Source organism: Nansenia antarctica (genome assembly GCF_963989245.1).
Source record: "Nansenia antarctica genome assembly, chromosome: 7".
Lineage (NCBI taxonomy): Eukaryota > Metazoa > Chordata > Actinopteri > Argentiniformes > Microstomatidae > Nansenia > Nansenia antarctica.
The window spans coordinates 22,938,244-22,953,054 of NC_137677.1; the positions used below are offsets into that span (position 1 = coordinate 22,938,244).

The 14,811-nt window shown below is 47.2% G+C and overlaps 1 protein-coding gene across 1 annotated transcript; it reads right to left on the minus strand.

Annotated features, from left to right (window-relative positions):
* Positions 1–1,345: 1,345 nt before the first annotated feature.
* On the minus strand, positions 1,346–8,922 carry LOC308162490 (leucine-rich repeat and guanylate kinase domain-containing protein-like; the record flags this gene model as incomplete). Its single annotated transcript, XM_080536639.1, has 7 exons — positions 1,346–1,555; positions 1,740–1,853; positions 4,264–4,360; positions 5,352–5,471; positions 5,745–5,851; positions 8,664–8,750; positions 8,854–8,922. The coding sequence occupies 7 exons, from the start codon at positions 8,920–8,922 to the stop codon at positions 1,346–1,348; spliced, it is 804 nt and encodes a 267-aa protein (XP_080392765.1).
* Positions 8,923–14,811: the final 5,889 nt, after the last annotated feature.

Below are 14,811 nucleotides of genomic sequence, written 5' to 3' on the forward strand. Positions count from 1 at the left end.
AGACCACATAATTTCAGAATGAGGGTGTCTGTAACTCTGCTGGTGTTGCTGTTCTGCCTGTCTGGGGCATGGGCTCAGGGAGAGAGCGGAGGTGACCCCTCTGACCCCACCACCACCCGGACATCTGGGCTGAGCTACAGGCGCTGAGAAACATGATGTCAGCCATGGCGACCAGAGCGATGGCCAGCGAGGAGGAGCTGAGTGTCACCAAGACAGAACTGCTCCACAAGGTGGAGGCGCTGGAGAGAGAGAACGCAGGTAATGTCCAATACATAAAACATGAGTATTTATTCAGTGGAAGAATAGCATATATTGTTCTACTCATAATTCCAGCACCAGCAGCAGAACTGTCAGCCAATGGGGTCCAGAGGAGGAGGAGAAGCAGGAACAATATTTAGAGCAATGTTATGTTGGATTAATGAGAGCATATTTATTTGAACACGCTACATGTATGTGATGCGTCATTTAGTATTGTACCATTCTCCATTGATGACTCGTAGTATATTTCTTCATGTTATTTCCGCTAAAATAACAAAATGTAAATTATTCATCATCCAATCACATTTTATTTTAGCTATTTTGATTTCTTACCTTCCGTTAGCCTCTACAGTCCTCACTTGTTCTTACTGTTGGAATATCATCCTCCTTTCTTATGTTTATGTGTTTTGATTTTCTTCCTCTGTTCTGATCTATTCATCTGTACGGAGCCCCCCTGGGGTCATATGGTAGAAAAAATGTATTTGATGTGTGAATCCGTTCCCTCGGTTTAGTAATTTGTTCCCTCGGTTTAGTAATTCGTTCCCTCCGTTTAGTAATTAGTTCCCTCCGTTTAGTAATTCGTTAGGGTTCCATAATGTGTGCTCTCCCCTACATGGACATCACAGCATAGGACACCAAAGCTGTTGTAACTTTATAGGTTTCATGATTGACAGTTAAAATAGATTGATTAATATGTTACATGATTGTTAGAAGAGATTGATTAATATGTTACATAATTGATTGACAGTTAAGAGTTATTATTTATCGTTAAGATAGTTAAAAAGAAGTAGCCTACATTTCTGTCGTATTAGCTCAGAATGGGTAGAACAACAGGTTCTAGAATGTCTTGCAGCAAGACGTCATATGAGTTGACAGTTTGTTTTTTGAGAAATGCGAATTGTACATTGAATTGAAAGTGAACATCTAATAGCTCGTTTTATAGAAAAGAAAGTGATCAGAAGTGTCTGTCTGCAGAATCTGTATATAAAGAACCTTTCGCTTGATATCACCAGTCCTAGCCATCCTTTTCAGAAGGTAAAAATACTACAGAAGCTGTTGAGTTTGGGATTATCCAGAAGTGAGTAGCCTACGTACCACAGCCGATGACGTTGTCGAAGAAGCCCGGGCGCTCCCTGTTGACCCTGGCGTAGAGGCCTATGCGGGCCGCGACGCTGTCTATCTGGGCCTGGGTGTAGAGGCCCCGGCTCCGCAGGCGCTGGGCGTACTGCTCCTGGTCTGTGGGGATCAGGAGGACGTAGCGCGGCTCAAAGTAGCTGTTCTTCAGACTGAACACACCCTGAGAGGACGCAGCACACACACACACACACACACACACACACACACACACACACACGCACACGCACGTTTAATACAACAAGAACTTTTCAACTTGGACATGGTGTTAGCTACGGCCCTTTTCAGGTCAGGTCATGGCTCCACACATACACTTTGTGTGTGTGTGTGTGTGTGTGTGTGTGTACCTCCAGCTCCATGTGCACACAGCAGGCCAGGCCCTCCCTGGCCACCTCCTCTATGGCCTCACGAGACAGCCCGTACCAGTGTCCTCCATACTGCATGGTCTGGATGAACTTACCCTGAGAGAGAGAGAGAGAGAGAGAGAGAGAGAGAGAGAGAGAGAGGGGGGGGGGGACATGGGGAGAGAGGAAGAAGGAAGATCAGAGAAATAAATACCATGCTCTACCAACTGAGCCACAGAGGACCAGATAAGAGATAGAGAAAGCAGATTGTTGAAGATAACGGCTTGGCTTGGCGGTCCCTTCTGTGTGCATCATTTCAGAGAGTTATGAGTCACATTCATCTCTGTAACGGCCTTACTGTACACAACCCTTCGACCCACGACCCTTCGACCCAGCCTTAACACCGGGGCAACGTCCCTACCCGCGAGGTGAACTCCTGACCTCGCTGTCATTGCCAAGATCACTCTTCCTGCTACTTCACACGGCTGACCCTTGACCCCCCCTGCCTCCCTTACACCTGGGACAGCTTTGGCTCAGTTACAATCCATTACACTCCACTACGACCCTACGGACTGTGTAGCCGCTCGCTAGGTATGAGCTGAAGCTGCAGCGTAGCTGAATATAGGATACAGAGATACACTTAATTTCTATCTGAATATTCAGCAGCATAGCTGAATATTCAGATAGAAATTAAGTGTATCTCTGTATCCTATACATGTGTTATGTATTATTCATACCGCCTATTCTAAGTCCCTGAACACGGCATACCGCATATTCTAAGTCCCTGAACACGGCATACCGTATCTTCTAAGTCCCTGAACATGGCATACCGCATATTCAGGGACTTAGCCCGTTCCCTCAGGAACTAACTGTGAAGCTACAGCTGTTTAGACTTCCGCCCCCCGTTTCACGGAAGTTCGGTTCTAAACCATTCAGCCTAGATTGCAAAGCAACACCCCCCCCCTAATCTTCCTTCTGTTTGCAGGCCAAGTTAAGTTACAATAAAACAACCACGAGCGTTACTGATTGAGGTTAATTGCTTCAAAGGGAATGTAGTTGGTGGGGAGAGCACTATGATTACAGGGTGAGAGTGCACATCTGGAGTATGTCTGAGCTGATAATATATTATGGTTTGGCACAGGACGAGGGGGGGGAGGGGCAGTCTGTAGACTTCACCTGAGACATTTCCTCTCTATCTACCATCTGAAGATGGTTCGGATCGCACATCAAAGGGTCTCCTCCCTCCTGCCAGACTCTCTGTAAGGCCCATAGCGCTGACATAATCACCTTCAGGAAAGTGACGGACCATGAGTTAAAAGAAGTCCACGCTGAGGGAGAGTCTGAAGCACCTTAGGCACCATGTGTAGAAGATCTAGAACTTCCATATACTTCTCTACCTTTGGAATTTCACAATGTGTGTATGCTTTGAAGGGTCTTATAGATGTGATACTGTATGTGTGTCGTTCACAAATGGCGCTTTTCCATTGACCAGACCGGTACGGCACGCATTTGTATCCTACCCGTACGGTACATTCAGAAACGCTTCTCCATCATACACAACAGACCCCAGAGCGAGCCGGGACAGTAATAGGAGTTATGTGTCATAAGAGCACTTACAGCTCAACGGGGGGGAAATGCGATAAGAATTATGTCAAAATGCAGCACTATCATGCACAGATCAGCCTTAAAACATGTAACGTTATATATACAGGAAAGGCTGTGCTTGACGCTTCCATTGGACTGACGCCGGGGCGCTCATACAATCTCTGCGTTCGTTGCAGAGGAACGACACGGCAAAACTAAATGTTGAAATAGCAGTAATACCACGTTCACTGATAAGGGATGGAAAGGGGGGTGGCAGTTTTAGAAGGGGGATGATGAAACGCGCTGGACTGTGGAACGGTCTAGCATAGGCACAGCACATCGCCATACAGCTCAACGGGGGGGAAATGCGATAAGAAAAGTTCTATGATGCATTGAAATGACATTAAACTAAGATAATAAGATGGTTATCATAATTTTTCTAATGTTTATTAATAAGTAATTACAGAAAAAGTAAATGACATTTTCAGAGAGCGAAATCTGTTGTGGTATTTAAAAATGGCGGTTAGCGGTGAACTCTATGAACATGGGATGACGATGTTGTGACGATTTCCATTGACCCTCCATTGACCCCGCTGCACTTCAATCAAAAATGATGTGCAGCGTCACACGTCACACACAGCCTAGCACGGATAGTACCTTTCGCTCCTCGTCAGAAAGGGTAGCTAAAACCAGCACGGGTACTATGGCCTGGTACGGTGCGGTTGGCAGTGGAGAAAGCAAAACAAACCAGGCTCACACGGTTCGGTACGGTACGGTAGTGGAAAAGCGGCAAAACAAAACGACCCTGCGAGCACCACTTACGTGAACGGAGAGGTAATAATGCACAGTACAGATGTACCATAGCTGGATGTATAGGACTAATCTAAACTCTCCGGTATCGTAAGGATGACATTTGTTCGGTACGCCTTCTCATCAGACTGACCATGTGGACCCTGTTCTGAAAGTCTTCCTCGGCGACAAAATGGTAGTCACTCCCGTCCTCTTCCCCAAAGTAGGCTCCCCTGGTGGTATGACACGCTCTGTGTGGAAAGGACAAACGTACCACATAGATTTAACACACACGCAGACGCAGACGCGCACACGCACACGCACACTCACACTCACACTCACACTCACACGCACACGCACACTCACACTCACACTCACACTCTCACTCACTCACTCACTCACTCACACTCACACTGTCACTCACTCACACACTCACACTCACTCACTCACTCACTCACACTCACACTCACACACACACACACACACACACACACACACACACACACATACACACACACACACACACACACACACACACACATACACACACACACGCACACACACACTCCATAATTCAACTCAATTTATGAAGGGTAAGCATGCAAACTATTTTGAGCGTATCCTTTAGGGGGGGACGGGGGGTATCCCCTGTGGGTTGGGAATGCAGACAGGAGTCTCCATTAAAGCCAGTCAAGAGGTGAGAGCCAGGAAAGTGTCATCTCTAGCAGTGTGTTTGATTTCAGCACTACGGCATGTGCCCGGCTTCCACTTTATCGACTGTATGTAACCATCTCTCCTCTCCCATGAGAGGCCCACGTTAGTCCTGACTCAACATTACTCACGCGTTGGTTTCTGATGTGTTTACGTGGGAGGAACTGAACATCTGATTTAGAGAGACGCTAAAGCTAATAATAATTGATGTTTATTGGAGTGGAATGGAATGATTTTAGTACGCCTAAATGGCTAAAACCTAAGGCTTAAACGTTCAAGGTTGTTTATGAAGTGATAGCGCCTGGACAGATCCACAGATGGCTGTGTCATGCCGATAAGGGTTCCTGACATGTTGGAGACGTTTCCAGGCGTTGTGAGATCTGATCTGCAGTGAAAACAACCTGACACTTAACCGTTAATGTGACAACTCCTATCCTGTACAGTGTTAATAGGATTCACATTCTTGTGTCTGTTGCGTCCTTATGTTAGGACCGTATTCCAATGGGCACAGGCGGGCTCGGCCCAACTCACCCATAGGCGAAGAATTCACTGAACTCCAGGCAGAGTTTGTGGGCCAGCTCTCTCTTCCCGCACGCCTGGGGTCCCGTCAGAACCAGCATGGGGTAGGGAGAGTCCAGACTGAGCAGGGTGCTGAGGACCAACACAAGGAGGGAGATATGGCATGAGGGAGATACCATTTAGAGAGAAATAAGGCCAGACAATATTAACAGTCCTGTGAATTCCTGTCAAGATAAATAGCTCATAAACCTATTTCAAATGTTTATTTCATTCCACAGATTCCCAAGGACAAAGTTGTTTTGGAACATTATGCTTTATTCATCATTTCCGTCGTATCAATCTTTGATTGGCTGAGAGGTCTTGGGACGGACGGTGAGCCTGGTCCAATCGGTGGCCGGAGTTTACCTGTCGTAGATGACCTGAGGCTGCATCAGCTGGTACACCATGTGGGTCATGTGGTCTCGGGCTGCCACCACCTCCAGAGGGGGGTCGTACCTGTTGACAGCTGACACCTGGGGAACACAGGAGGGAGAAGATGGGAGATCTGTGGTGCGGCTGTGGCTCAGGAGGTAGAGCCGGCCTCTAATGATCGTGAGGTCGGCGGTTCGAACCCCGGCTGGCCACGTGTCGAGGTGTCCTTGGGCAAGACACTGAACCCCAAATTGCTCCACATGAGCGGGCCGGGGGCGCCTTGCATGGTAGCTTGCTGCCATTGGTGTGTGAATGGGTGAATGAGAGGCCATTGTAACACACTTAACTTCATATAAGTTAATATAAGTTCATATAAGTTCAGGAGCCCAAAACTATTACTTACTCCCAAGTCAGCATCCTCCAGCGAATTTCTTAGTTTACATGACCTTGAAACTAGCAAAAAGGACTCTGGTGGTTGAAGCTGTTATTTAGTTTGGAAACGTACACAACATCTAACATAGATTGTTCAGTGAGCCAGACAGCTGGGCAGCATCGCATCGAACGAATCGGGTGCTTTACCCGCAGCTGTGCGAACCTAACAGCGCGCATATAAATTATTCTAAAAGTGACTTCAAACAACTGCAACCAACAAAGTACTGTATATCAATTTTTTGGGGTTTTGTAACAAAAGTAGCAGCCCTAGAGAAAGCAATGAGAGGGCGCATGAGTCTCATGAGTACTGTGAATGCTTTCTTAATTTTCAGATCGGTTCCACATGGAGGAGGATTGATGCCATCTGTCATTAGACAATTCACGTGCATACAACTAAGAATGGATAGCAAATATACAGTTAGGTCCAGAAGTATTTGGACAGTGACACAATTTCCATAATTTTGGCTGTCTATGCCACCACAATGGATTTGAAATGAAACAATCGAGATGTAATTGAAGTGCAGACTTTCAGCTTTAACTCAAGGGGTTGAACAGAAATATTGTATGAAATGTTTAGGAATATTTTCAGGAGGTCAAAAGTAATTGGACACATTTACATAATCATAAATACAATTTTCATTTTTAATACTTTGTCGAGAATCAATGACTGCCTGAAGTCTGGAACACATGGACATCACCAAATGCTGGGTTTCCTCCTTTGTGATGCTTTGCCAGGCCTTTACTGCAGCTGTCTTCAGTTGTTGTTTGTTCCTGGGTCTTTTGCCCATTAGTTTTGTCTTCAGCAAGTGAAATGCATGCTCGATCGGGTTGAAATCAGGTGACTCTGGCCATTGCAGAATATTCCACTTCTTTGCCTCCTGGGTTAGGAGTTAGGACTCCTGGGTTGCTTACGCAGTATGTTTTGGGTCATTGTCCATCTGTATTGTGAAGCACCATCCAATCAACTTTGCTGAATTTGTCTGAATCTGAGCAGACAGAATATCCCTAAACACTTCAGAATTCATCCGTCTGCTTCTGTCTTCTGTCACATCATCAATAAACACTAGTAACCCAGTGCCATTGAAAGCCATGCATGCCCATGTCATCACACTGCCTCCACATTTTTTTACAGATGATGTGGTATGCGTCGGATCACGAGCCGTTCCAAGCCTTCTCCATACTTTTTTCTTCCCATCATTCTGGTACAGGTTGATCTTAGTTTCATCTGTCCAAAGAATGCTGTTCCAGAACAGGGCTTTTTTAGATGTTTTTTGGCAAAGTCTAATCTGGCCTTTCTATTCTTGAGGCTTATGAATGGCTTGCACCTTGTGGTGAACCCTCTGTATTTGTTTGTGTGAAGTCTTCCCTTTATGGTACACTTGGATAATGATATGCCTACCTCCTGGAGACTGTTATTCACTTGGCTGGATGTTGTGAAGGGGTTTTTCTTTACCATGTAAAGGATCCTGTGATCATCCACCACTCTTGTCTTCCAAGGACGTCCAGATGTTTTTGTGGTGCCGAGCTCACCAGTGCGTTCTTTTTCCCCCAGAATGTACCAAACAGTTAATTTGGCCACTATTAATGTTCCCGCTATCTCTCTGATGGATTTTCTTCTTTTTTTTGCAGCCTAAAGGCCAATGCACACGGCGTGCGATTTTGTCGCACGATAACATTCGAATCCCAATTCTTTGAATTATTTCAATTGGTGTGAATGGAGAATCGAATGTTGTCGTGCGATAAAATCGCATCGCACGCCGTGTGCATTGGCTCATTGAAAACAATGGAATCGAATTCGGCGGTGCGACAAAATCGGGGGCGTGTGCATTGGACTTAAGGATGGCCTGTTTCACTTGCATTGAGAGCTCCGTTGACTGCATGTTGTGCGTATACAGCAACAGCTTCCAAATGCAAATGCCACACTTGGAATCAACTCAGACCTTTTACCTGCTTAATTGATAAAGAAATAATGAAGGAATAGCCCACACTGGCCCATGAAACAGCTTTTGAGTCAATTGTCCAATTACTTTTGGTCCCTTGAAAAAGAGGGAGCTACATATTAAAGAGCTGTAATTCCTAAACCCTTCCTTCAATTTGGATGTGAATACCCTTACCCTAAAGCTGAGAGTCTGCACTTTAAGCCCATATTCATTATATAACTGTAACTTGAAGATGTTTTGGTAAACAGTTAAAATAACACAAATTCAGTCTGTGTCCAAATATATATGGACCTAACTGTATGCCTATATTATAGCTGGTATACTAATGTGGACATGGCCAATTTCATGAACCTTCCTTCATAAAGGCACAGTATTCCTACATGTCCTAGAATGTGTTGCTACATACACCTCGACAAACGCCTCTATTGTTTCAAATAGAGTGGTGAGCATTCACAATCAATTTTACACACACACAGACACAGACACACAGACAGACACACACACACACACACACACACACACACACACACAGTGCACTTACCTTCTCCTCTGCTGTGACTTTCTTCTGGTCGAGGCCAGTCAGGTGTTGAAGGAGGAAGACCACAGAGAGTCTATAATCAGGCTGGTCCTGCCATGGAAATAACAATGGGGAAATTATGTAGATTCAGAACAGTATCTACTGACCATAAGGCAGTTCTGTTCACCTCATCTCTGTCCATCCCTCCCTCTACCCAATCCTCTGCTCGCCTCTCTCGATGCATTAACGCCCAGACAGCCCCAAGGTATTCCTCTGCCTTCATGGTCGCCCAAAACACCAGGGCAGGGGAGGCACCATCTGACCCAGAGGAACTCACTTCCATGTTCAACACCTCCTGTCGCTCCATCCTCGACTCGATAGCCCCGCTTACCCTGAAAAAGCCCAAACCCAGGGTCACGGCTTGGCTCAACGACACCATCAGATCTCAGAGAAGAGCGTGGAGACAGGCGGAACGCAGGTGGAAAAAGGACGGGCTGACCATCTCACTCGAGATTTTGAGGGAAAAGCAGAGGACCTATCAGAAGGTTGTAAAGACTGAAAGGGCTAAGTACTTTGCCACTCTCATCTCCATTAACTCACACAACCCCAGAGTGTTATTCAGGACGATCAACACCGTTGTTCACCCCCCCCCTACCGTCATCCAGGATCCATCCCCGGCTAAGTGCGAGGAATTATTATCCTTTTTTTCTGATAAAGTCACCAATATCAGAAAAAACATCCCGCACTCCACCAAGGACTTAGCCACCACACTGGGATGTTCATCCATGTTCTCCAGCTTCTGTCCCTTCACTCTACCAGCCCTATCCAAGATGGCCTCTGTACTGAAGCCGGCCTCATCGCCTCTGGACCCCATCCCTACCCCCCTCCTCAAAGAGGTGTTCGACACAGTAGGGCCACACATCCTCTCAATAATCAACAGCTCGCTGGCCACTGGCATTGTTCCGCCCACCCTCAAACAAGCAGTGGTACAGCCTCTCCTTAAGAAACCCAACCTGGACCCTTCCAACCTCAGTAACTACAGACCCATCTCCAAGCTCCCAGTCGTGGCCAAGCTCCTGGAAAAGGCTGTCCTCAGCCAGCTATGGCCCTACCTCCAACAGAACAACATCCTGGAGAAGTTTCAGTCTGGCTTCAGACCTGGCCACAGCACTGAGTCGGCACTTTTAAAGGTTTGGAACGACCTCCTCCTCATCGCAGACTCCAGGAAATGTGCTGCCCTGGTCCTCCTGGACCTCACCGCAGCTTTTGACACCATAGACCATGCCATCCTCTTTAATCGACTCCAGCAGGAGGTTGGCATCACCGACACCGCCTTGTCCTGGTTCAACTCTTACCTCAGCAATAGAACCTACGCCGTCCACATAGCAGACAGCTCCTCCAGACAAGCCAACCTCACCTGTGGGGTCCCTCAGGGCTCCATCCTCGGTCCCATCTTGTTCTCCCTCTACATGCTCCCCCTCTGTCTAATCCCTCAACGCTACCAGATCTCATTCCACTGCTATGCGGACGACTCCCAGCTTTACTTATCAATCAACACTGACGACCCCGCCGATCTGATGCGCCTGATGGACTGCCTCCACGATGTGAAGGAGTGGATGGCCCAGAACTTCCTACAGCTGAATGAGAGCAAGGGGGAAATCCTCCTCATCGGCAACACCACCGCCATCACTCAGCTCAGCACCAACATGGGAAGCCTGTCCACCCTTGTCAGACCACATGTCAAGATCCTCGGTGTCATCTTTGACTCCGAGCTCAACCTTAACCGACAAGTGAGCTGTAAGGGTTGGGGAAGCGACCTTATTGTGGAGCGACCCTTTGGCGCCCTCTGGTGTTTTATGTATGCATTTGTCTGTCCTAATTAACTGATTTGTAACTGGTGTGTATTGTTTGGCTGTGGCTATTTAGATCCCTCTGTTTCCCCTCTGGTTGTCGGTTGTTCACTTTATGTTGCGTTTGTTATGTGTACACGGGTCTTCTTAGCCTTATCGTTCCTCGCCGGATTAGGAAATAAGTATCGTTGACTGTTGTAAGTAGATTGCTCTGCCTTGTTCCTATTATTATTTAAAACGTTTATCGGAGACTTGATTTCTCCTCTTTTGTTTATTCGCTTACTGTGCGGTTATTATTTGTCCCGTTTACTCAAAATAAAGAGTACCTTTATTATTCATTATACTCCTGCTTCCGTCTACTCTGTTCTACTCTGCGCCTGGGTCCAAACACATTACCCCATCGTAACAGAACAACCGACCATTATGGACCCAGCAGAGGTAGATCAGATTCGCACGGTGCTGAATACCCAGGGGGCTATGGTAGCCCAGCAGGAGCGGAACCAGCTGGCGATGTTTGCGGAGATCGAAAAGCTGACCATCGCCGTGAATAGCCTGGTGGCCGCTCAGGCCAACCCCACTCCACCAGCGGCAGCAGCAGCAGCAGCAGCTATGCCTCCTCTACCGCCGGTGACCACGCGGGAACCCCGACTACCTCCTCCCGAACGCTATGATGGACGTCCAGAGGGCTGCAGAGAGTTCCTGACTCAGTGTTCATTGATCTTCAGCCTGCAGCCCCTGTCCTTCCCCACCGAGCAGTCCCGAGTGGCCTACATCATCACCCTGTTGACGGGCCGTGCCCTTTCCTGGGCCACGGCCGAGTGGGAGAGTCAGTCGCCGGCGTGCTCTGACGCTACAGCATTCACCCGGGAGTTACGCAAAATATTCGACACCTCCCGGGTGATATCGGGGCACGAAGCCGGTCGGCGGCTCACGGCGTGTCGACAGGGGGATCGCTCGGTGGCGGATTATTCCATCGAGTTCCGCACTCTAGCTAGGGAGGCGGGTTGGGAGGAGAATGCCCTGGTCGTACTCTATACCCAGGGGCTCTCGGAGGCGATGAAAGACCAACTTGCCCTCCGGGACCTCCCAGAGCGGCTAGACGGCGTAGTGGAGCTCTCGGTGCGTGTGGACAATCGGCGCCGAGAGCGATCACGTGAGAGGGGCTCGTCGAGGGGCGCTCCGTTCCAACCTCCTCCTGCTAGGGAGGCGACTCGGCGGTTCCCGGAGGAGACCACGGAGGAGGAGGAGGCCATGCAGCTGGGCGCAACACACCTCTCCAGCACAGAGAGGCGGCGTCGGCTGGACGAGCGGCGCTGCTTCCGTTGCGGTCGCAAGGGTCACCGCTACAGTGCCTGTCCAGGGACCTCGGGAAACGGGGCAGCCCGCTAGTATCGGGAGGGGTATTAGCGGGTAGGGACATACCCTCGGGTTTCAATGACCCACAAACTTTTTTTTTTGTTAAAACAGACAGCTATTTACTCTATTACTAATAACAAGACAGATTCAGTCATAGGTACGAGGCCGCAGGCCGCCATTGGTGTGTGAATGTGTGTGTGAATGGGTGAATGAGAGGCCGTTGTAAAGCGCTTTGGATAAAGGTGCTATATAAGTCCAAATAGATCACAAATAAAAAGTTCCATACAGGTTACAGCAGTCCTCTCTGATGTCATAGAGAGGGCTCTGATGTCATAGAGAGGGCTCTGCTCACATATGTTATACTCCCAGTGGATATGCTAATACAAGTCTATGACACTACCTATATCCCAATGTGCTTTCTCCCTATTTCCACACTCTCCCTATGAACAGACAGGTATCAGTAGTCCCATTTTAACTAGATAGCCTTAAAACAGACAGCTATTTACTCTATTACTAATAACAAGACAGATTCAGTCATAGGTACGAGGCCGCAGGCCGCCATTGGTGTGTGAATGTGTGTGTGAATGGGTGAATGAGAGGCCGTTGTAAAGCGCTTTGGATAAAGGCGCTATATAAGTCCAAATAGATCACAAGTAAAACGTTCCATACAGGTTACAGCAGTCCTCTCTGATGTCATAGAGAGGGCTCTGATGTCATAGAGAGGGCTCTGCTCACATATGTTATACTCCCAGTGGATATGCTAATACAAGTCTATGACACTAAGACTCGTGACAACAAGACAAGGGAGTCTATCTGTGGGAGTCCATCGAGGAAGGCCTGAGAGGAAGCCAGGGTACTTAGTACCTTCTCTTCCAGTTGTTTGTAGTGTTGCTGTCTTCTCTTGGCACATCAGTCTACTGAGTGCACTTAGCTACCCCTACTTCTGTTGGTTCATTAGCCCTCTTCCCCTCTACGGACCTATATCCCAATGTGCTTTCTCCCTATTCCCACACTCTCCCTATGAACAGACAGGTATCAGTAGTCCAATTTTAACTAGATAGCCTTAAAACAGACAGCTATTTACTCTATTACTAATAACGAGACAGATTCAGTCATAGGTACGAGGCCGCAGGCCGCCATTGGTGTGTGAATGTGTGTGTGAATGTGTGAATGAGAGGCCGTTGTAAAGCGCTTTGGATAAAGGCGCTATATAAGTCCAAATAGATCACAAGTAAAAAGTTCCATACAGGTTACAGCAGTCCTCTCTGATGTCATAGAGAGGGCTCTGATGTCATAGAGAGGGCTCTGCTCACATATGTTATACTCCCAGTGGATATGCTAATACAAGTCTATGACACTAAGACTCGTGACAACAAGACAAGGGAGTCTATCTGTGGGAGTCCATCGAGGAAGGCCTGAGAGGAAGCCAGGGTACTTAGTACCTTCTCTTCCAGTTGTTTGTAGTGTTGCTGTCTTCTCTTGGCACATCAGTCTACTGAGTGCACTTAGCTACCCCTACTTCTGTTGGTTCATTAGCCCTCTTCCCCTCTACGGACCTATATCCCAATGTGCTTTCTCCCTATTCCCACACTCTCCCTATGAACAGACAGGTATCAGTAGTCCAATTTTAACTAGATAGCCTTAAAACAGACAGCTATTTACTCTATTACTAATAACGAGACAGATTCAGTCATAGGTACGAGGCCGCAGGCCGCCATTGGTGTGTGAATGTGTGTGTGAATGTGTGAATGAGATGCCGTTGTAAAGCGCTTTGGATAAAGGCGCTATATAAGTCCAAATAGATCACAAGTAAAAAGTTCCATACAGGTTACAGCAGTCCTCTCTGATGTCATAGAGAGTGCTCTGATGTCATAGAGAGGGCTCTGCTCACATATGTTATACTCCCAGTGGATATGCTAATACAAGTCTATGACACTAAGACTCGTGACAACAAGACAAGGGAGTCTATCTGTGGGAGTCCATCGAGGAAGGCCTGAGAGGAAGCCAGGGTACTTAGTACCTTCTCTTCCAGTTGTTTGTAGTGTTGCTGTCTTCTCTTGGCACATCAGTCTACTGAGTGCACTTAGCTACCCCTACTTCTGTTGGTTCATTAGCCCTCTTCCCCTCTACGGACCTATATCCCAATGTGCTTTCTCCCTATTCCCACACTCTCCCTATGAACAGACAGGTATCAGTAGTCCAATTTTAACTAGATAGCCTTAAAACAGACAGCTATTTACTCTATTACTAATAACAAGACAGATTCAGTCATAGGTACAAGGCTGCAGGCCGCCATTGGTGTGTGAATGTGTGTGTGAATGGGTGAATGAGAGGCCGTTGTAAAGCGCTTTGGATAAAGGTGCTATATAAGTCCAAATAGATCACAAATAAAAAGTTCCATACAGGTTACAGCAGTCCTCTCTGATGTCATAGAGAGGGCTCTGATGTCATAGAGAGGGCTCTGCTCACATATGTTATACTCCCAGTGGATATGCTAATACAAGTCTATGACACTACCTATATCCCAATGTGCTTTCTCCCTATTTCCACACTCTCCCTATGAACAGACAGGTATCAGTAGTCCCATTTTAACTAGATAGCCTTAAAACAGACAGCTATTTACTCTATTACTAATAACAAGACAGATTCAGTCATAGGTACGAGGCCGCAGGCCGCCATTGGTGTGTGAATGTGTGTGTGAATGGGTGAATGAGAGGCCGTTGTAAAGCGCTTTGGATAAAGGCGCTATATAAGTCCAAATAGATCACAAGTAAAAAGTTCCATACAGGTTACAGCAGTCCTCTCTGATGTCATAGAGAGGGCTCTGATGTCATAGAGAGGGCTCTGCTCACATATGTTATACTCCCAGTGGATATGCTAATACAAGTCTACGACACTAAGACTCGTGACAACAAGACAAGGGAGTCTATCTGTGGGAGTCCATCGATGAAGGCCTGAGAGGAAGC